The sequence below is a fragment of the Gopherus evgoodei genome, chromosome 8 (assembly GCF_007399415.2).
Source record: "Gopherus evgoodei ecotype Sinaloan lineage chromosome 8, rGopEvg1_v1.p, whole genome shotgun sequence".
NCBI classification, from domain to species: Eukaryota; Metazoa; Chordata; order Testudines; family Testudinidae; genus Gopherus; species Gopherus evgoodei.
Window position 1 is genome coordinate 52,806,493 of NC_044329.1, and position 22,693 is coordinate 52,829,185.

Here is a 22,693-nt window from a genome sequence, read left to right on the forward strand (position 1 = left end):
AACAGGTCTGACTACCAAAAGGAGGCCGCCAGACAACTCTCCAATACCAAATTCTACAGACCACTTCCCTCAGATCCCACTGAGGAATACACTAAGAAACTGCACCATCTACTCAGGACACTCCCTACACTAACACTGGAACAAATCAACATACCCTTAGAGCCCCGACCAGGGTTATTCTATCTACTACCCAAGATCCACAAACCCGGAAATCCTGGACGCCCCATCATCTCGGGCATTGGCACTCTCACTGAAGGACTGTCTGGATATGTGGATTCTCTACTCAGATCCTATGCCACCAGCACTCCCAGCTATCTCCGTGACACCACTGATTTCCTGAGAAACCTACAATGCATTGGTGACCTTCCAGAAAACACCATCCTAGCCACCATGGATGTAGAGGCTCTCTACACAAACATCCCACACACAGATGGAATACAAGCTGTCAGGAACAGGATGCCACAGCACAACTGGCTGCTGAGCTCTGTGCCTCTATCCTCACACACAACTATTTCAAATTTGATGACAATATATATCTCCAGATCAGTGGCACCGCTATGGGCATCCGCATGGCCCCACAATATGCCAATATTTTTATGGCTGACCTGGAACAATGCTTCCTCAGCTCTTGTCCACTCACGCCCCTTCTCTACCTACGCTACATTGATGACATCTTCATCATCTGGACCCATGGGAAGGAGTCTCTGGAAAAATTCCACCACGATTTCAACAGCTTCCAGCCCACCATCAACCTCAGCCTGGACCAATCTACACAGGAGGTCCACTTCCTAGACACCACAGTGCAAATAAGTGATGGTCACATTAATATCACCCTATACCGAGAACCTACCGATCGCTATGCCTACCTTCATGCCTCCAGCTTCCATCCCGGGCACATCAGACGATCCATTGTCTACAGCCAAGCACTGAGGTACAACCGCATCTGCTCTAACCCCTCAGACAGAGACCAACACCTACAAAATCTCCACCAAGCATTCTCAAAACTACAATACCCGCATGAGGAAATAAGGAAACAGATCAACAGAGCCAGACGTGTACCCAGAAGCCTCCTACTGCAAGACAAACCCAAGAAAGAAACCAACAGGACTCCACTGGCCATCACATACAGTCCCCAGCTAAAACCCCTCCAAAGCATCATCAGGGATCTACAACCCATCCTGGACAATGATCCCACACTTTCACAGGCCTTGGGTGGCAGGCCAATCCTCGCCCACAGACAACCTGCCAACCTGAAACATATTCTCAACAGTAACTGCACACTGCACCATAGTAACTCTAGCTCAGGAACCAATCCATGCACCAAACCTCGATGCCAGCTCTGCCCACATATCTACACCAGCGACACCATCACAGGACCTAACCAGATCAGCCACACCATCACCGGTTCATTTACCTGCACGTCCATCAGTGTAATATACACCATCATATGCCAGCAATGCCCCTCTGCTATGTACATCGGCCAAACTGGACAGTCTCTATGGAAAAGGATAAATGGACACAAATCAGATATTAGGAATGGCAATATACAGAAACCTGTAGGAGAACACTTCAACCTCCCTGGCCACACTATAGCAGACCTTAAGGTGGCCATCCTGCAGCAAAAAAACTTCAGGACCAGACTTCAAAGAGAAACTGCTGAGCTTCAGTTCATCTGCAAATTTGACACCATCAGCTCAGGATTAAACAAAGACTGTGAATGGCTTCCCAACTACAAAACCAGTTTCTCCTCCCTTGGTTTTCAACCTCAGCTGCTAGAACAGGGCCTCATCCTCCCTGATTGAACTGACCTCATTATCTCTAGCTTGCTTGCATACATATACCTGCCCCTGGAAATTTCCACTACATGCATCTGACGAAGTAGGTATTCACCTACGAAAGCTCATGCTCCAAAACCTCTGTTAGCCTATAAGGTGCCACAGGATTCTTTGCTGCTTTTACAGTTTACATAGACAGGGTAAAGGGGGGTGAGATTTCCTGAAACAGCCCAGCTCATTTGCTCTGCTCTGCCAAAGCAAAGCAGACACCAACCCAGCTTAAGCTTCACATGGCCAAAGTAGCCAGCGTAAATATCTAATTCATTTTCCCCGTCTATGTAGTTCATTTCCTTTCTGAATGTCTCTAGCTCTGGACAATGAAACCCATCTAGTCATTTTCACTGGCTCACATGCACTAGGCCACTATTGTTGTATTTGGGGATCTATCTCTTCTTCCACTGCTTAAATCCAAAGAAGCTGTTTGCGCTGAATTTTTTATATTTCTATTAATAGCTGATGTGCATAAACCTTCCTTTATAAAACTTTCTATTTGCTTTTCATGAATCCTAAATTAGAGTAAAAAGTAGCCTGTGCGTGTATGTATCTGTCTGTTTCACACCCACACCACTGCACCGGCTGCGAAATTGTACTTGAACAGGGTGGGCAAACTTTTTGGTCTGAGGGCCACATCTGGGTATAGAAATTGTATAGTGGGCCATGAATGCTCATGAAATTGGGGTTGGGGTGCGGGAGGGGGTGAGGGCTCTGGCTGGGGGTGCGGGCTCCAGGGTGGGGCTGGGGATGAAGGGTTTGGGGTGTAGGAGGGTGTTCCGGGCTAGGACAGAAGGGTTTGGAGGATGGGAGGGGAATCAAGGCTGGAGTAGGGGGTTGGGGCCTGGTAGGGGGGTCTGGGTGCAGGCTCCGGGTGGCGCTTACCAGAAGCAGCAGCGTGTCCCCCCTCCGACTCCTATGAGGAGGCACGGCCAGGCAGGTCTGCTGCCTGCTGCCCGATCAGCAGGCACCACCCTGGCAGTTCCCATTGGCCACAGTTCCCAGCCAATGGGAGCTGCAGGGGTGGCTCTTGGGGTGGGGGAAGCATGCGGAGCGGAGCTCCTTGGCTGCCTCTATGCTCAGGAGCCAGAGGTGGGACATGTCGCTGCTTCTGGGAGCCATGTGGAGCGGCCACCGACTCTGCTCCTTGGCTGGAGCACCGGAGCAGGGCAAGCCCCAGACTCTGCTCCCTAGCAGGAACTCGAGGGCCAGATTAAATGGCTGGTGGGCTGGATGCAGCCCACGGTCATAGTTTGCCCATCCCTATACTAGAACCTCTTGTCTTCACACACAGAATCATAGGACTGGAAGGGACCTCAAGAGGTCATCTAGTCCAGTTCCCTGCACTCGTGGCAGGACTAATTATCCACACCATTCTTGACAGGTCTTAGAAATTTCTGATGATGGGGATACCACAACCTCCCTAGGCAATTTATTTCAGTGTTTAACCACCCTGACAGTTAGGAAGTTTTTCTTAATGTCCAATCTAAACCTCCCTTTCTGTAATTTAAGCCCATTGCTTCTTGTCCTATCCTCAGCAGTTAAGAAAAACATTTTTTCTTCCTCCTTCTTGTAACAACCTTTTACATACTTGAAAGCAGTTATCATGTCCCCTCTCAGTCATGTATTTTCCAGACTAAACAAACCCAATTTTTTCAATCTTCCCTCATAGGTCATGTTTTCTAGACCTTTAATCATTTTTGTTGCTCTTCTCTGAACACTCTCCAATTTGTCCACATCCTTCCTGAAATGTGGTGCTCAGAACTGGACACAATACTCCAGGTGAGGTCTAATCAAAGCAGAGCAGAGCAGAAGAATTACTTCTCGTGTCTTGCTTACAACACTCCTGCTAATACATCACAGAATGATGTTCGCTTTTTTTTTGCAACAGCGTTACACTGTTGACTCATATTTAGCTTGTGGTCTACTATGACCCCCAGATCCCTTTCCACAGTACTCTTTCTAGGCAGTCATTTCCCACTTTGTATATCTGCAACTGATTGTTCCTTCTTAAATGGAGTACTTTGCATTTCTCCTTATTGAATTTCATCCTGTTTACTTCAGACCATTTCTTCAGTTTTTCCAGATCATTTTGAATTTTAATCCTATCCTCCAAAGCACCTGTAAGTGTACTCTGTATGCCATTATCTAAATCATTGATGAAGATATTGAACAGAACTGGACGCAGAAATGATCCCTGTGGGACCCCACTTGTTATGCTCTTCCAGCATGACTGTGAACCACTGACAACTACTCTATGCTACAATAAATTTGTTAGTCTCTAAGGTGCCACAAGTGCTCCTATTCTTCTCTGGGAATAGTTTTCCAACCAGTTTTGCACCCACCTTATGTAGCTTCATCTAGGTTGCATTTTCCTGGTTTATTTATGAGAAGGTCATGCAGGATAGTATCAAAAGATTTGCTAAAATCAAGATATACCACGTTTACTGCTTCCCCCCTATCCACAAGGCTTGTTACCCTATCAAAGAAAGCTATCAGGTTGGTTTGACATGATTTGTTTTTGACAAATCCCTGTTGACTGTTACTTATCACCTCATTATCTTCTAGATGTTTGCAAATTGATTGCTTAATTATTTGCTCTATTATCTTTCCAGGTACAGAAGTTAAGATGACTGGTCTGTAATTCCCTGGGTTGTCCTTATTTCCCTTTTCACATCTATAGTCAGAGCCTGATTCTCCACTGCTTTGCATGACTTTTTACATCAGTGCCAAGCAGGTTTTGCACTCACCTTGAGCAGGTGTGAATGAGTGGAAAATGAGGCCCAGAATCGTAACTGGTAAGTGTAGGGGCCAATACGTTGCAGATATAAAGTTGTTCTGTTCCTCTTTCCCTTATGAAGATTGAAACCAGATGCAGTCTCTTTAGAAGCAAAAACAACCAGCTTCAATTCATCTCCATATTAAAGTTAACAAGAGTCGCAGCGACTTACTCCAGGTCTGGCTTTGGCCAATTGTCTTAATTTGTTTCAGGTCTGTGTTGTAACAGAACTCACCCACCCTATCTCATCTATCAAGTCAGGCACTGATTTGTGGCTGTTTTATAGGACAAAGAACCCTGCGGTTGCTCCTTGATGTTACAATGCGACTTGTGCATTTTGATATTGTAACATTACAAAGTCGCCTTATTATGCAGCATCAGGACCTAAAGTAGGAAAGATCATCAGTGAGAGACCTCAATTTAATTCCTTGCTGTGCTACAGACTTCCTGTGTGACCTTGGACAAGTCCCTTAGTCTCTCTCTGCCTCATGGAGGTGTTGTGAAGATAAGTGCATTAAAGATTGTGAGGTGCTCAGATGCTAGGGCACAGGGGGCCATGGGAGTGGATTGACACGTTACACTGCATCCTGACCTCTTGTGAACTGATATGCACTCAAGACTATTCAAATATCTTACAAGATGTAGTGTCCAGTGACTGTAAAGATCACTGAGGTGCAGCCACGTCTGAAGTAAAAACCAGCAGCTGTGGGGTTGCAAACAGCTGTGCTAGACAACACTTTAGGATGGGATGTGAAAAAGAATAGTGGGTCAGATGCTCAGCTTGTGTACTTCACCATTGCCCTGTAGAAGTCAATGGTGCTAATCCAGGTTGCTCCAACTGAGGACCAACCCACCCTGACCAGTCAAACAACAGTCAGAAGTAAGAAGAATGTAATGAGTTAATTTGAAATTTGGTCCAGACCCCTGAGGTTAGCACGTCTGCTCTTTCAAAACACCTCTTAATGATCACAACTCGGCAGGAGAACCATGGTTGTGCATCTCATGGGAAAGACCAAGGTAATGCATTTTATTAATGAGACAGGGACAGAATGGATTTGCAGTATCTGGTCAGAGCTTGGACACCTTTCACTCACTGAGACACAGGTCATGGAACTGGGCTTCTAGCTCTTTTGAGCCTTTGGTTCAATCAGTCATTTTCTATTTTCCTCTTGTATGTTTTTCCAATGTAATTTTGAGCATGAGCTGTCAAAGTTTCCCCAACAGACGTTGCGATGGGAGCCTGTATTTGTTTAGGGTGGGGACTTTTATAGGGGAGGGAAGGAGCAATTAGTTCTAGTAGGTATACAAAGAAAGAAAAAATCTCCCCTCTTCATCCCCTTCCCCCCTGCCCCTATAACTAGACACTGCACATGAGAAATGATCTGGAAATCATTGAGACCCATGCATCTGAGACAGGCAATTCTTTGCAATTATGTGGAAACTAAATAAGAAATAGATTTTTGTTTTTCCAGTGACTCATGACATATGGAGCAGAGTTGAAGGAAAAACTACAGCATGGAATCATGCAAAAGAATTCAGACCCCACATCACACCCTTCCCTGGGTGCTGCACTAGATGTCACTCAGGCAGGGCCCAAGCATGGTGCTAATGCACATGGTGCCTTTTCTCAGATGGGACAGAGGACTGATGTCCTCACCCACAGTCAGTTAAGACCCCTTGGCACTTTTCACAAGTGTACAAGTATTAACCCTGCTGCCTGCTCATATTCCAGTTTGGGTAATTGCAGGCTGGCAGGCTATTCCCCCAACAGTTTTAGCTGGATGCAGTGTTCTTCATTTCCTGCCCTAAATGGTTGTGTATCATTACTGTTAAACCTGGGCAATGGATCCTAATGCTCAGGAGCCCTGGCTGCCAATCCCGATTCTGACAATGACCAGCTGTGAAGCCTTGAGCAAGTCACCCAATGTCTTGTCCTCAGTTTCCGTATATTGAGGGGATTATTGGAAGTCTGTGAAGCACAATACAAGGGCTAAGTATTATTAAACACCTTTTGCCTTCTATCCCAGAAGTGTCTGCATTTCAGTGATGGATGCGCATGCACAGTATGAAAACTTGGTAAAATGCTTTGCTTCCAGGAATGAAAGGTATTAGATAAATACAAGTTGTTGCTATTATTGTTCTTGGGTCCCGTGCTGTAGGGTCAAGGGGTAGGAGGAGGGGCAAATGTAAATAGGCAGTTGGGGTACAGGGTAATACCAGACCGAAGCCATTGACCATGCCTATGTAAAAAGAGAAAGTATGAAACGTGTGGTTAAGGCGCTGGACTGGGATTCGGGGAGATGGGCTCAGTTCCTGGCTCTGCCACAGACACTGTGTGACCTTGGATCAGTCACTTCACTTCCCTGTGCCCCGATTTCTCAACTGTAATATATGTCCTTTCTCCCACCCTGTACCTATCTGGTGTATGTAGACTGTAAGCTCTTGAGGGCAGGGGCTGGCTCTTACTCTGTGTTTGTCTGTTAGGTCTCTGAGCTTGGTTAGATACTGCAGGTGCTACTGATAATGGGAGTGGGGCATTAGTCCACTGATTCATTGATTTTCGACCTGTCCTAGCTCTCACTTCATCCTCCCTTTTGTGGTAAAATTACATCTGGTTTGTCTTGGGTCTGTCATATGATGCTCTACTCACCACTGGATGATGCCATCTTCCAGAGATTATGTCCACCTAGTTGAGTGCCTCCTTCAGGTCTTCCAGTGTGCAGTTTTCCTCCCACTTCTGCAGTCTCTGTCCCTGAGGTAAGGGAGAAGGAACAGGGGGAGGGGGAACTAGGAACCCCTGAGAAAGTGTTTACCTAGTAGGCCTAAGAAAAAGGGGCCTAACTAGGAAGGCTGAAGAGTGAGAAGCTTGCAGAAGTATGGTAGGAAGTAGTCCGGGGTGACAGCAGTAAGGTTGATGTACATGTAGACTATAACTGCTCGCTATAGGGCCCTGGACTGGAACCCAGAGTAGAGGGCAGGCTGGGTTCCCCTGCTAGCCAGCCTGCCCAGAGTAGTGTTACTGGGGCAGTGAATGGGGAGACACTGTGGGAACAACATAGGGCTGCGGGCATGAGGACTGCCTGTCGTTGCTTGTGTGGAGAGACTCCCCCGGAAGGGGAAAACACAGAGCCGCCTAGCTTTATAGAAGTTCCCTCACAGGGAGCTTCCTTCGAATTAGAACCGTCCTCACAGCCTAAATCTCCCCCCTTTGCAGCTTAATTGGTTTATTGGGCCCACCTGGCCTAATTCAACTCTTTTGGGGCCAGTTTAGGGAGTAGACTCCATCACAGGCCCAATCCCAGGTTTTGTTCTTATCAAGTCCTGAGGACAGAAGTAGGCAGATGGAGATCACTGATGACAATGCGGGCTGTTATAATCTGGTCCAGCTGCGGTTGGTGGTTATTGTGATGTATTTGAATGTGTTGGGCAGAATGTTGAATCTCTTTGTGTGACTTTGCAGGTATAGTTTCTTAAGCAGTTGCTTATGTTGAATCCAGTGGTGAGCTGGAGCCGGTTCCCACCGGTTTGCGGGAACCGGTTGTTAAATTTAGAGACCCTTTTATAACCAGTTGTCCCGGGTCTAAAAGGGCTTTAAATTTAACAAAATCTGTGGCAGCTCCCTGCCCTGCCCCCGGCCCCAGCTCACCTAGTTCCACCTCCTTCCCTGACGCTCTCCCCGGCTTTGTGTGAAGCAGGGCTTCCTGCAGGTGAGCTGGGTCGGGGCACGAGGAGGGCTCCAGGCGCCGCGCGGCCTCGCCCGACGCCGGCCACACAGCGCAGCTCTGAGCTGGGTCCGGCCCAGGCCCCAACTCCGGCTCCGGGCCGGGCCCCGGCCCCAACTCCAGCTGTGTGGCTCTGGGCCGGGCCCTGACTCCAGCCATACGGCGCGGCTCCGGGCCAGGCCCCGTCCCAGGCCCTGACTCCGGCTGTGCAGCGCGGATCTGGCCCGGGCTGGGCCCCAACTCCGGTCCCCAGCCCCAACTCCAGCCATGCGGTGCAGCTCCAGCCCGACCCTAGTGGGGGTAAGAGGCCGGGCTGTGGAGGTTGGATAAGGCAGGGACAGGGAGCAGGGGGGTTGGATGAGGCAGAGGTTCTTGGGGGGTGGTCAGGGGATTGGGAAGGGGGAGGTTGGGTAGGCGCCGCGTGGGAGTTCTGGCGGTCTCTTGGGGTGTTGGTAGATGGGGTCGGAGTAGTCAGGGGACAGGGAGTAGGGCGAGTTGGGCAGGGCATGGGGTCCTGGGGAGCAGTTAGGGTTGGGGGTCTCAGGAAGGAGTGGTCAGGGGACAAGGAGCGGGGGGGCGTTATGGGTTGCGGTTTCTGAGGGGGGCAGTCGGGGGCAGGACATGGGTGGGAGGTGTACTCACTGGGTGGTTCCCTACCGGGTCTTCAGCGGCGGGTCCTTAACCCGCCGGAGCCGTGTTCGCCAAAGACCCGATAGGGAACCAGTTCCTAAGATTTTGGCAGCTCATCACTTGTTGAATTCAGTGTTCTATAGGGGTTACTATGTTTTTCATCTGTCTCTATGCAATACAGAGTCAGTCGTCATCAAGGCTCCAGCTGCCTGCGCATGTCTGTGTTTATAATCAGGAATTTGTGCCATGTTCACAATACACAACAGTTGAAAATGAGGATTTCAAGGACCTTCTATGCATCAGAGTCACAAAACAGTCTGTGACATAACATGCAGTCCCTGTGTGGGGAGAGGAGTCTGCTACAATTAGCAATATTTGGAACAACTAAGCTAACAGCAGCAAGGTGAAATGTCAAGCTGTATCGGAAAAATGGAGGACTTTGTCAATGCCATGAAGGACTGGCCTGCATAGAGAGAGAGGCTGGAGCAATATTTTGAAGTAAATGTGATTCCCCCAGAAAAACATGTAGTAGCATTTCTGAGTGTGATGGGAGGAAAAACATAAGAGTTTAGTACGCAGTCTGATGTCCCAGAGAAGCCAGCCAGCAAAACTTTTAAAGAGAGAGTGCAAATCGTTCAAGGGCACTTGTCATCCAAGTCCTTGAGTATAGGAGAATGGTTCAGGTTTCATAAACAGAATCAGCTTGAAGATGAATCTATTTCCTCCTTTGCAACAGAGGTTAAAAAATTATCAGAACACTGTGGCTTAACGAGGCAGCAAGAGACAGAATTGTGTGTGGACTGCTTAATGAAAGCATACAGAAGAGGCTCTGAACTGGGGAAAATCTTCCCTCTAAACGTGCAGTGGAAATTGGAGTAGCAATGAAAACTGCAGCAAGGGATGCAACAGAATTGCGTAGCTGCCCTCAAACAGAAGTAGGAAAGCATAAACTACTGGTAACCCAAGGCAAGAGCCAGTCCACTCAGCAGACAGAGGTGTCATCAGTGTGGGAAAAGGTTCCATATTCCTTCTAACTACCAATTTACAGATGCCTACCGCAGAAGCTGTAATAAAAAAAGTCATAGCCACGCAGTTTGTCACATTAAGAGAAATAAGAAAGAGACTAACACAGGGTATAGAAAAAGGAACATCAATGTACATTCTGTAGACAGATGCAGTAGTGATACATACTGGGAGAGTGGAGTAGCCAGTCTCAGTATATATAGTGTGAGCAAAAATGACAAGGCAGCAACCTGGGTGACACCCAGGTAGCAGGGAAAAACACTTAAAATGAAATAGGACACCATATCCACAGTGTCTCTTATTTCACATTCAGAATATGAGAAAGCTTTTAAAAATACAAACTGAGGAAGACACCAATGTTACTAAAAAGTTATACAGAAGGAAAAGCAATGCCAGTTGGAGTGATGCACGTGAATGTGAAGTATAAACACTGCTTATTGTTATTAGACTTATATATCATTGAGAAAGGGGAGCCGGCCCTGTGGGGCCATGAATGGTTATGTAAGCATCCTCTGGAGTGGATATCCATAACGATGCTGCAGTCACTTTCAGCAGACTCCACTAAAACAGCCAAACAGCAGCTGAATGGGATACTGAATGGGCCTTGGGAGTATTCTAAGAGGGCATAGCAACTCTAAAACACATGAAGGCTGAAATAATCCTAGATGAGAAAGCACAACCCAAGCTTCATGAAGCTCAACCTGTCCCTTATGGTATCCACCCGAAGGTAGACGCTGAATTGGAACGTCTGGAAAGGGAGGGCATACTTTCAGAAGTGGCCAGGAGTGAGTGGGGAACGTCAATCATTCCAACTGTAAAAAAAATGTGGTTCAGTAAGGGTGTGTGGAGTGTTTAAGAATACCATAAACCCTGTACTGAATGTTGAAAAATACCCTCTGCCTCGATATTTTTGCTACACTGGCAGGGGGACAATGATTTAGCAAAAACCGATTTGTCGGAGGCCTACCCACAGATGGAAGATGAGGAAGAGTCTAAGGCAGTGATTCTCAAACTTTTGTTGTGGTGACGCCCTTCACACAGCAAGTCTCTGGGCGCAATCCCCTCTTATAAATTAAAAACACTTTTTTTATATTTAACTCTATTATAAATACTGGAGGCAAAGCTGGGTTTGGGGTGGAGGCTGGCAGCTCATGACCCCCCAGGTAATAACCTCACAACCCCCGGAAGGGTCATGGCCCCCAATTTGAGAACCCCTTGTCTAAGGCATACCTCACAATCAGCACACAAGAGAGTCTGTACCAGTATAACTGGCTAGTGTTTGATATTGCTTTAGTTCCTGCTATATGGCAATGGGCAATGGACTAAGTTTTGCAAGGTGTCCTGAGAACACAGTGTTATTTGGATGACATTACTGTGACTGCTGGAAGTGATAATGAACATCTGGAAACCCTAAAAGGGGTATTAAAATGTCTAGGAGAATATGGGTTACAAGCTAATTGCATAAAATGTGAATTTTTCAAGGACTCAATGGCTTATTGTGGGCATGTTATTGATGTGCAGGGCCTATATAAATCTCAGGAGAAGATTAAAGCAGTCCTGGAAGCTCCACCGCTAAAGGATGTGTCATATCTTCGGTCATTTCTGGGATTTATCAACTACTATAGCCAATTTGCACCAAACCCAGCAACCGTTTTGCATCCACTGAACTGTTTACTGCAGACTGGTCAAAAGTGGGTTTGGTCAGCTGAGTGTCAAAAAATTTTCTGGAAGCAAAACAATTGGTCACATCAGACAGTGCACTTTAATCCATCCTTGCCTATTAAGTTAGCATGTGACATTTCCCCACATGGAATTGGGGTAATTATATGGCTCAGAATGCCAGGTGGCAGTGAGATACCCATAGCATTTGCTTCAAGATCGCACACAGTGGGAGAACCTAACTATGCATAAATAGACAAGGAGGCTTTAAGTCTGGTATGGGGCGTGAAGAAATTCATCCAGTGTCTATGTAGGAGAAAATTCACCCTTGTCACGGACCACCAACCCCTAATAGCAATCCTACATCCAAGGGAAGGAGTTTCTGTGACAATGGCAGCACGTATGCAACACTGGGCTCTCTTCTTAGCTGGTTACACCTGTGACATCGAATTCAAATGCAGATGGGCTTTCCTGCCTGCCCATGCTAGCTGAAGGACAACCTGGAATAGAGACAGAATCTGTCGAATTTGTTTCAGAATGACTAATCCCCAGTGACTTGTATTTTAATCAAGCAAGAAACCAGAAAGTATCCCACACTAGCTTAGGTTTATGAAGCCGGAAACAGACTGATAGTCCTAATCTGACACCCTTTTACACACACAAAAGTGAGCTTACCCTACATCAAGGGCGTGTCATATGCGGAATTCATGTTATCATACCTAGTAAACTATGTGCAAAAATATTAGAAGCGCTCCATGTAGGGCTAGTAAAAATGAAGGGACTCACCAGAAGTTTTGTATGGTGACCAGACATTGAACAACGAATACAGCAGCTCACTCAGGGAATGTTTGTGATGCCAACAGGTACAGGGTAATGCTTAAACCAGTGCCATTACACCCCTGGGAATGGCCATCAGCTCTCTGGCCATGTCTGCATATTGATTGTGCAGGGACATTTTTAGGAATGATGTATCTAATAGTGGCGGATGCCCATTCCAAATGGCCAGAAGTTTGTTGTTTTTTTTTCATGAAAACCACCACAGCTGTACGAACAGGAGAAAAACTTCTAAGTTTGTTTGCAAGAACTCGACTGCCAGAGCAAGCTGTGAGTTACAATGGTCCTCAGACACGAAGAAAAACAGTACTAGCCATATTCCCTCAGCACCATATCACCCAGACACAAATGGTTTTGTTGAAAGGTTAGTACAAACTTTTAAGCAAGCCCTGCTATCCATGACAGATAAGCAGTCATGACAACCGAAGCTGTCATGCTTCTTGCTAAAATATCGAAACATAGTACATACCACGACGAACCAAACACCTGCAGTGCTGTTTATCAGCCAAAATCTCGTCACCCTTGGACTTATTAATGCCAGATGTACAGCTGCAAGTTAGAAATCATCATCAGCTACAAGTGGGTCAAACAGTTCAGGTGCATTATTATCGGGGTCACAGTACATGGCTTCCAGCAGTTGTTAGTGCACAAACAGGTTCTTTGTCCTACACAGTACAAGTGGCACCCAATATGTTTTGCTGCCACCACACTGACCAGTTGAGAGATTTGGGTGTGACTCCGCGGCTGACAAGAGGCAAAATTTGAAGACCTGATAGTTGCTCCAACATCAGTGCCCCAGTTTGACACAACCACCAATAACATTATGCCAGAAAGCAGCTGTGCTGAACGACTGGCATCATCTTAGTCAGACATTGCTGGAAACACACCGCCTCCTCAAGGGAGTGCTCAAAATGTTGGCAGATGCTATCCAGAAAGAAAACGCAAGCCACCTGAAAGCCTTGACTTGTAACTGGACCTTGTTTCCCACCCCCCCCACACACAAACCCAAGGCCTTCTGAAGTTGATATGCCCATTTCATTTCAGGGAGCAGGATAGAGGTGATGTAGGGAATGTTTTGAGCAGAGTGTTGAATCTGTTTACGTGAATTTGCAGGTATAACTTCTTAAGCAGTTGCTTATGTTGAATCCGTTATTATATAGTGGTTAGTATGTTTCTCATCTAATGCAATACAGTACAGAGTCAGCCCTCATGGTTCCAACTGTATGCATGTCAGGGATTTGTGCTGTGTCCACAATACACAACAGTTACATCTGTCAGCATTGCTTCTGCATCGGGAGAGCTGCGATACTTATGGTGCCTGGTTCTGCGTTTTGGCTTCCACTGTTGTGGGCATAATGCCATCGTGTTTTAATGCTCATTCTCAGTAACGCATGCCTTGGCTAGACAGGGAGGACTCTGCTAATGGGGAGTGAACCTCAGAGGTTTGGAAGTTTGATTCAGATCAATGCTCAAAAGGCTGGATGTCCATTTGGGCCATCAAATCCACTTTGCTCTGCAAAATGGAACTGGTAAGCTCATAAGATCAGGATTTCTGGCTGTATTTCCAATATGTCCAGCTCCTGATGAGAATAATCTTTCCAGTGGCTTTTGGTGCAGGTCAGTACCCAATAGCATGTAGACTAGAGCCAGGTGAATATTTAATTCCTAATAATGTATTCAGTGAATGCTGCCTCCTTTCTGTTATTACCAGAGTGTGACATCACATTTATGTGTTTCTCAACTTTATCCATGAATTTCTCTGGTAAATAATTCTCAGTTACAGCTTGTTCCTGAACAGTTCGTTGCAAATTCTTTGAATTCATGCAATAGCGTTTAGTTACACAAGTCACATGTCCTAGTTTCTCATCGTTGATTGGGTATTTCTCTTCCGTGATTATATGGCTCCTAACTAACCAGCAATGGTGCAGATTTTGACTCGTGTGTTTGAGTGTAAACTTTGCAGTCAGACAGCTGCCCTGTTCAGTAGTTGTGCAATCTGAAATTCCCTTTTGTCTGGGAGTGAAGTTTATTCACTAGAGGCTTATCTGGTTGGGGATTTTTTTAGCTACACTGATAGAGGTGCACCAGTGCTAACCCAAGAAGAACACATGCTGCATTATTGTAAAAAGTGACCTGTACCTGTGTGGCTACTGGGTTAACCCACACTAGTGCCAGCCATTTTTTACATCCATGCAGTGCATTTGTACTAGGTGTTTGTAGCAATGTATCTGCATCAGCCTAACTACACCAGGGAAAAATATCTCACTGCAGGACGAGAGGGATCCTAGGTGACTTAGGAGCACAACAACAATGGGACACGTGATCCTAACTCACTTGGGTTCTTCTGCAAATCCCACCCCAAGCCTTGACTATTCCCAGAACATGAACACAAAAGGGGAGTTGGAATGAATTTGTTTAGCAATTCCAGCAAATGTTCCTGGGCACTTGTTCTGCAGTATTGGCCCAGCTCTTGTAAGGACACACAACAATGAGAAAGTTTTACAAAACTATTGTGTAAAAGGCTAAGTTTTGGCTGAAGGTAAAGATAGGGGGGAGCAGTATTCCAGCACCTCTAGTCATCATTAGGCTGGGGCCCTCTGCAGTGAATCACAGTCACAGGCTGCTACTCTGAAACCAGTCACGAATCAGGGGCTGAATTTTGCCTTGCCTTCTGTGGGCATGCAGGAAAATGAAGCAAAATGGCATGAGAACCTCCTCTCCCCTTGGTGCACTGGCCAAGCATGGCTGTGGTCCTTGTGCTCCCATCTGGCAGGGACTGGAGTAGTTTAGTGCGGAAGATGGTGATAGATTCCCCAAAGGAGGTTTGTGATGAGGTTGGGGCCCTGGCCGTGTCCCCTTTCCTGTGCACTAGAGATGCAGTGGGGCTGACACATAGGTGGGAGCATTTTGCACTCTGGATAAGATTATCATTAGGATCTGTGCTGTGTGACTCTATTCAGTGCTTCTGTGGAAACTTGGGAGCTAAGCTATAGCATCTTGGATAAGTAGCAATGCAAGACTCACCTGGCATGGCGCCTCCTGATGGATGTCCAGGGAATTAGCTTGCCAGCCTCCGGAACCCCCTTCTGTCAGCCGGTGTCTCGCCTGTCGCTGGCCCCCACGTCTCTCCCAGACCCCGGTGCCCCTTCTCTTGGGGTTCTGCCCCCTGCAGTACCCCACAGTTTAGCTGGGTGTCCTCTCCCCGGGGAACCCCCAACTCACTATCCCCACCTCGCCTCAGTCTTGGGCTACTGCCAGTCACCATCTAGCCCCCACTCACTGGGCAGACTGCAGTATAATTGCTACTCATCATTGGCAAGGAGGGTCTGGACCTGCTGCCTCTGTCTACCCTTGGGCTGCCCCTCTGCAGCCCTAGTACCTTTCTTGGCCTTTAACGAGGCCTGTAAGGGTTTTCCAGGCCGGAGCTCCTCTGGCCTGTCCCCAGCCCTGCTCCACTTTTGGTGCCCTGTTCAGCTCCCAGCAGCCAGACCCGTCCCTCTCAACATCTAGAGAGAGACTCTCTGAGCTCCAGCCTAGCAGTCCCTTTATATGGCCAGCTGTGGCTGCTTCCCTAATCAGCCCAGGCTAATGGTTCCCCGCCACAGCCCTCTCCCAAGGCTGTTTTAAGCCCTTCAGGGCAAGAGTGGGTGACCACCCCGCTACAGATGGATTTTCCTGCCCTTTTTCTTAGTCCCAGGCAGATTAACCATGTTCTGTACTGAGCTCTGACTGTGTGATCAATAGGCAGAACCTACACAGCTCTCTCATACTTAGCTGTACAGCCTAAGCCACAAAGCTCAAATGTGGAACCAAGATTCCTCAACGTCTGGGCTGGGGAGATTTTGGGGTCAGTCCAGTATGCAGTCAGTCTAGGGCTCTGATCTCACCATGACATTAACTTCAGTGAGCCGCATCGAACTGGAGTAACTCATCGGAAAAGCAGGGCCATGTAGCTCAGAACTGGTTCTGAACTCACCCAAAGTTCAGTGGCATTTGATTCTGAGGTTTGGTTTGAACCATTGTTGAGATAAAGCCGGCTGTGAAGCTCACCTCTGGATTTGAACTTCCCTGAATTTCAGGGGGTTTGGTTTGGGCCCGTCTCTAGAGGTAGGTGGCATCCTAATACACTTCCCTCACTTTTCATGGCTGTACAGAATTGCTCCTCAAGCCGTGGGCTACACCCCCTTCAGAACTGAGCCCCACACTGGCCAGCCCTTTTCTGGGGACACTTTCACTGTAAAAGCTTTGGGGAAGTGTGGCAGGGTTGGGCCCTGGACAGTAATGGTGGTGCATGAGGGCTTTGTTGAAGACCCACAGTCGCGGGTCTTGGGAGGAATTTTCCATTCATGAAGCATCCTAGCTAGTCTCCACTCAGCAGTTACTCATTTCTCTCCCTAGCCTTTCCAAGCAGATGGTTGGTGTGACACCATCAATAACCGGGCGTATTGCCAGTATGATGGGGGTGACTGCTGCTCCTCCACACTGTCCTCAAGGAAGGTAAGTGAGCTTCCCACAGGAGGCAGAGGGGAACAGGCTGAGTTCAACTAAGAGCTCAAGGCAGCCAATAGTTACAGGCTTTGCTGCACCTTGGAACAGAGCCTGCAGGCTGATACCCAATCAAGTGGAAAGCAGACCTCAAGGGGCTTGATCCAAAACCTACTGGGGTCAGTAATTGACCTAAATGGGTTTGGGGTCAGGGCCAATGGGACTAAATGTTCAATCCAACTCCCACAGACATCCATGGGACTCTTTTCCCTTCAGGAAACTGGTCACTCAGACAGCATCAAGTTACTACAGTGAGATTTGGTGTTACAATGTTGCATGACTCAGCATCTCAGTGATGCAGTGATTTTGTCATCCCACCCAGTTTCTTTCTTTCTTTCTTTCTTTCTTTCTTTCTTTCTTTCTTTCTTTCTTTCCTGCTGGACTTGGCCTTTATATTCCACCTTAGAAAGCTGTGCCTGTGGATAATTTAGCAGTTGCCTCTTTTGATTGGTGAATCAAACTAGCCCCTTTTTTTCTCCCATCCCTAGCTTCCTTCTTTACTACCCCTGCCATCACACCCAGGTTTCACAACATTTCCTTCCAAAAGACATCCAAGAGAAAAACAAACCTTAGGGCACAGTTACTTTCTCATTCCAAAAAGATGTGGGTCTGGTTCTTTTCTTCCTTCCCTTTATTTTGGATCTTGAATCATTCGTCCTTTCATCACTTGTAAAAAAAGAAAAATCAACTGCTAATGTGTAAGCTGGATGACCGGAAATGGGTGTTGTACTAAAACAACTAGAGCCGGGCACCTATAATTTCACTTGGCGATCTTACAGAATTGCCGTGATACATTGTAGGGGTAGGATTGAATGAAACTCTGATGATCCTAATAATATTGACATCTTGGGGGTGGAGAGAGGTGAGGTGGTGGAGGGCAGAGGTCGTTGGGGGGTAGCAGTCACCTAGCTCCATTGTGAATCCTCCAAAAAACAGCCAAATCAAACTGCAACTCGTTCCATCTCCTCAGAGCCCCACTAGCTTTTCACATGAGCACAAAAACCCACTGAACCGATTTGTTTATATGATCAGAAATGGAGGAGAGCAAGAAGTTAGGCTCAAATACAAAACAACTGGCACAGACTTCTCATCAGATCGGATTGAAAGAACCCAGCACGTCTTTAAATAATAAAGAATTCCTGGCTCCGAGTTTGGTTTGTATGAAGATCTCCAGGCGGAAGACTGGCTTCCAAGACCCTCATCTGTCAACTCCCTTGCCTGTGGTACCTACCCCGTGCTACAGTGTTACTACGGTCCAGCTTGGGAAGGTCCTAATCACAAACATGCAGCAACACTGGGAGTTTTGCTGCTACCAATTAAGCCACATAGCAAAACAAGCTTACTTGGTTTGGTGAGGTCAAGGGCTGGAATAGAAGGGGTGCTGCAAATTGGGATATATAATCACTGGCAGAGCTGGAGGATTCAGTGCGGTTAGAGAAGGGGGTGCAGGTCAGGACAGAGACTCCCTAAGTGCAAATGCATTACATAGATCTAACCCTACCCCCACCCTCCCATCCCCTCCATACATACCACCACCCAAATTTTTCCTGGAAGTCTTCTGTTTTAGCTAAAAAAAACCTATCTACTATTTTTTTTTAATCAATCCTCCCAAATTTTCACTTTTTTGTCAAAAATTGAGAAAATTCCACCCCAAAAATTGAAAAAAATACCAATTTGAACAGTTCTAACCAGCACCTCTCCCAAACTGCCTCTGTGTTCTACAGCCTCTCGACTTTCATTTAAAAATGATAGTCTGTAGCTGGTATGATTGCAAAATATACCTTGTCAACATGAACCCAGTGCAAGCATCTGCCTGAGTTTGCACACAGCATGAAACAATAGCACTGAGAGGAGTGACATGCCTCTCTCGACTCGGTGGTAGTTAACTCAGATGCCAGGTATGGTCATGAACATAGGCACTGTGGCCTCTCAGATGGTAGGAGCTTATTTTGTGGGTAGAGTTTGGAGAAGTACCTCTACTTCCCTCCACTCTCCACCAGTCAAGCTCTGTGGGGTATGGTCTGCATCCGGCACAATCCAAAACCTGATTGAGCCATTTGGGTGCTACTGTAATACATAGGGAGAACCATACTAACCTTGGCTGGGTCCTATATTGGCTATCTGGGTGACCAGTCCTGCCTAACTTCATTCCTGACCCAACTCTCACTGAATCATGGAAAGACCCCAGTTGACTACAGTGAGAGCCTGAGGTTAAGCCCTAGTTATTGGAACCAATTAAAAAGCCATTGGTCCTTGTATTCTACCCTCTTAAGCCTCAGAAGGGCTCATTGTAATCAGGTTTCACATCCCTTTCCAGTGAGCGACTCTGCAAACCCATTTGCTTCTTTCCTTCCCCTCAGGTGATCCCATTTGCTGCTGACTGTGACCAAGATGAATGCACCTGCCGGGATCCAACTGCCGAAGAGAATCAATAATGGCACCTGTGGGCGAGGCGAGCACCAGAGGAATAAATGGGAAACAACCGGGGCCGGTGGGAGAGTGAAAGGCGGCTTGAGAGAGGAAAGAGGAGAGTTGGGAGGAGGAGATGGGAAGGAGTCAGAATCCAAATAAGGATGATCTCTGCATGAAATTGAGCACAGGCACCCAGCATCCTGAGGCATCGTGTGAAAGGAGGGATGTGCATGCTGAGGAGAAGGGGGGAAACAAATTGAGGAGATGGTGGATTGAGAGCGGGAAGACAAATCTGCGGAACACATAGTTACACCTCCTACCCTTCTATCACCCCCTTTCAGAACCAAAACTGAGATCCAGGACTTGAGCCAAAGCCCAGTGAACTCAGCAGGGATGAGTCTTTCCATTGACTTCAGCCAGCTTTGGATCAGGCCCTAGAGCCAACAGATGAGAAGCTGCTGTGGACACTTTATGTTACTGTATCAATGGTTTGCCACCTACGAGTGTCTGTGTTTGCTCTGAATTTCCTCACTACTCGCTTCCTCTACTGTATAGGCTCCTTTTAGCAAGGTTGAGGCAGTTGTGATCTCTCTGCAAATATTTAAACATAATTCTATATATATATAAATATATATATATAAAATATATATTATATTTTTTTTGCTGTTTATTTAGCTGAGAAAGAATACCCTTTGTAACACCCATGCTGCTGTGAAGTACAAACTATTGGAAAAAGAGGTTGGAAAAGAAGTGAACTTCCCATAATTTGCTGGGAGGGAGAGGGAAAGAGAGAGACACCAAGCAGGGCCTTATTTCTAATAGGAGATGCCTTGCCAGTAACCCAAAATTAGGGGCAAATTCTAAGAAGTACTGAGCACCTACAAATCCCAGGGACTATGATGCGATTTGAAGGTGCTCAGCTTCATTCAGAATTTGGTCCTAAAACAGTATTTGAGATATAGTTATCCTTCAAAATATATGACAGTCCTCTTAAATAGCTCTAACAAATACTACAGCTTACTGTAGTGTTACTACATGATGATTACTCTGGAATACTATAGTGCTATCACTCGAGAATACTATGACTCATTCCTCCAGAATTTTCTAGGGTGGTTCATTATGCCAGAATACTCTAGTGTGTTCTAGAATACTCTCATATGGTCCATTACTCCAGAATTTTCTAGTATAGCGCGTTATTCCAGAATACTCTGCTATGGGCCATTATTCTAGAATACTCTTGAATGAGCTGTCTCACACTGTGTTATCATCCTAGTCACTGCTTTGTTCACACTGTCTCTCTCCCCCTTCAGCTGTTTGTGACCTGGGTTGTAAAGGAAAGTGTAAGAGCCAGGCAATCAAGAACATCCCATCCATAAAGATAAGGTCCATTCTGCTTAAAACCTCCTCTCTGGTCATGGGATCACCATGATCCAAACATGGTATTGGCAGCTTCTCAGAGGACACCTGGGAGATGCTTCACTAGCTTAAAACACTTTCCAGGACAATTTTTGTGTCCTTTTTTTTTTCTCCTGGGGTTCATTTTTCTGGTATTTATTGCCTTTAGTTTATACCATAAAATATCAAGAGATCTCTTAGCCTGACCTTTCCCTTTTGTAGTCACCAGTGAAATAAATCAGATGAGTTTCTAACCAAGTATGATCCCAACCAACAATGTTTGGACCCAGAACCAGACTTCCCAGAAGTTCACATAAGTGGGTTGGAATCAGTCCATTGGAGACAGATGCCAGACTTGAGACTTAGATCCAGATATGAGTTGCCCCGGTGTTTGAGCTTTTTCAGATCTGGAGGTTAGATGAGCCCCCTTTTAATTCAGATTTTTGGAATCACTTTACAGAGGGAGGGTGGGCAGGTAATTGAGGAGAAATGAAAAACTAGGGTTCAGGGGAGGAGAGAAAGGGAATAGAAAGATGGAGAAAATGTGACTGTTTCAGTGTCTCTCTGTTGTTGGGTTACGGGTGAGGAAATCTCCAGCCAGAGCTTTTCCTTTGACAGTGGAAGGTTGGAGGAATGGAGCAAGCTATGAAGCCAGTCTTGACCAGGCCCTTTTCAATATGGAAACGTTCCTCCAGCTGAGGAACACGTGGAGGGAGAGTGACTCTGTAGGGAGCCTAGGGAATTTCAAAGGCCAGCATGCAGTTTCTGTGATTTTGACTCTTGCTAGTCCGTTTGTCAGGCCTGTCAAAAGGGGACCTTATGGGTAAAGCTCCCTGCTCTACTGTGTGGGACCCTGCATCAAGTCCCATGTCTTAGTCTCTCTTCCTTCCCTGAGCTGGGAGGGGCAGGATACATGCATAGCTCCAGGGGATAGGTGGCAAGTGAGTCAGTGTGTCACTTCACTCAACAGTAGAGCTGCTCAAAATGTTTCTGTTGAAACTGCTTTTTTGATGAAAAATTGTGGTTTTGACCAAGCAGAATGTTTCGCAAAAAGGGTCTGCTTTCTGCGGAAAATTTTGACCGAAGACCTGAAAACCAAAAAGTTTGCAGTTTTCAGCCAAAATCTGAAAAAAATTGATTTGGAAATCCTGTTATGGTGCCTCATACCCCCATTCTTCTCCATGGCCAGGCCCCCAGCTGGAGTAAATATCCCATGATGCACTGTGGTGAGGGACTCTTTGGATATACCACAGTGGCTCAGCAAGAGGACAGATTGTAGTGCATCGTAGGAGAAGGAGTTTAGAACATAAGAACGAGCATACTGGGTCAGCCCAATGAGCATCTAGCCCAGTATCCTATCTTCTGACAATGGCCAATGCCAGATACTCCAGAGGGAATTAACAGAACAGTACAATTATTGAGTGATCCATCCCCTGTCATCCAGTCCCAGCTTCTAGCAGTCAGAGGCTTAGGACACCCACAGCATGGGATTGCATCCCTGACCATCTTGGCTAATAATCATTGGTGGCCCTATCCTCCATGAATGTATCTAGTTCTTTTTTGTACCCCCTTATACTTTTGGCCTTCACAATATCCCCTGGCAATGAGTTCCATAGGTTGACTGCTTTGTGTGAAGAAGTACTTCCTTTTGTTTGTTTTAAACATGCTGCCTATTAATTTCATTGGGTAACCACTGGTTCTTGTGTTATGTGAAGGGGTAAATATCACTTCCCTATTCATTTTTCTCCACACCACTCATGGTTTTATAGACTTCTATAATATCCCCCCTTAGCTGTCTCTTCTCCAAGCTGAAGAGCCCTGGATTGTTTAATCTGTCCTCATATCAAAGCTGTTCTATCCCCCTAATC

At 46.5% G+C, this 22,693-nt stretch overlaps 1 protein-coding gene across 1 annotated transcript in view; it reads left to right on the top strand.

Moving 5' to 3' along the window:
* The window catches only part of PAPPA2 (pappalysin 2), a 183,418-nt gene extending 163,453 nt beyond the window's left edge, over positions 1 to 19,965 (top strand). Inside the window, 2 exon segments of the mRNA XM_030572563.1 lie at positions 16,872 to 16,970; positions 19,379 to 19,965. Coding sequence (XP_030428423.1) covers positions 16,872 to 16,970; positions 19,379 to 19,453 — 174 coding nt within the window. The 3' untranslated portion in view covers positions 19,454 to 19,965.
* The last annotated feature ends 2,728 nt before the right edge of the window (positions 19,966 to 22,693 follow it).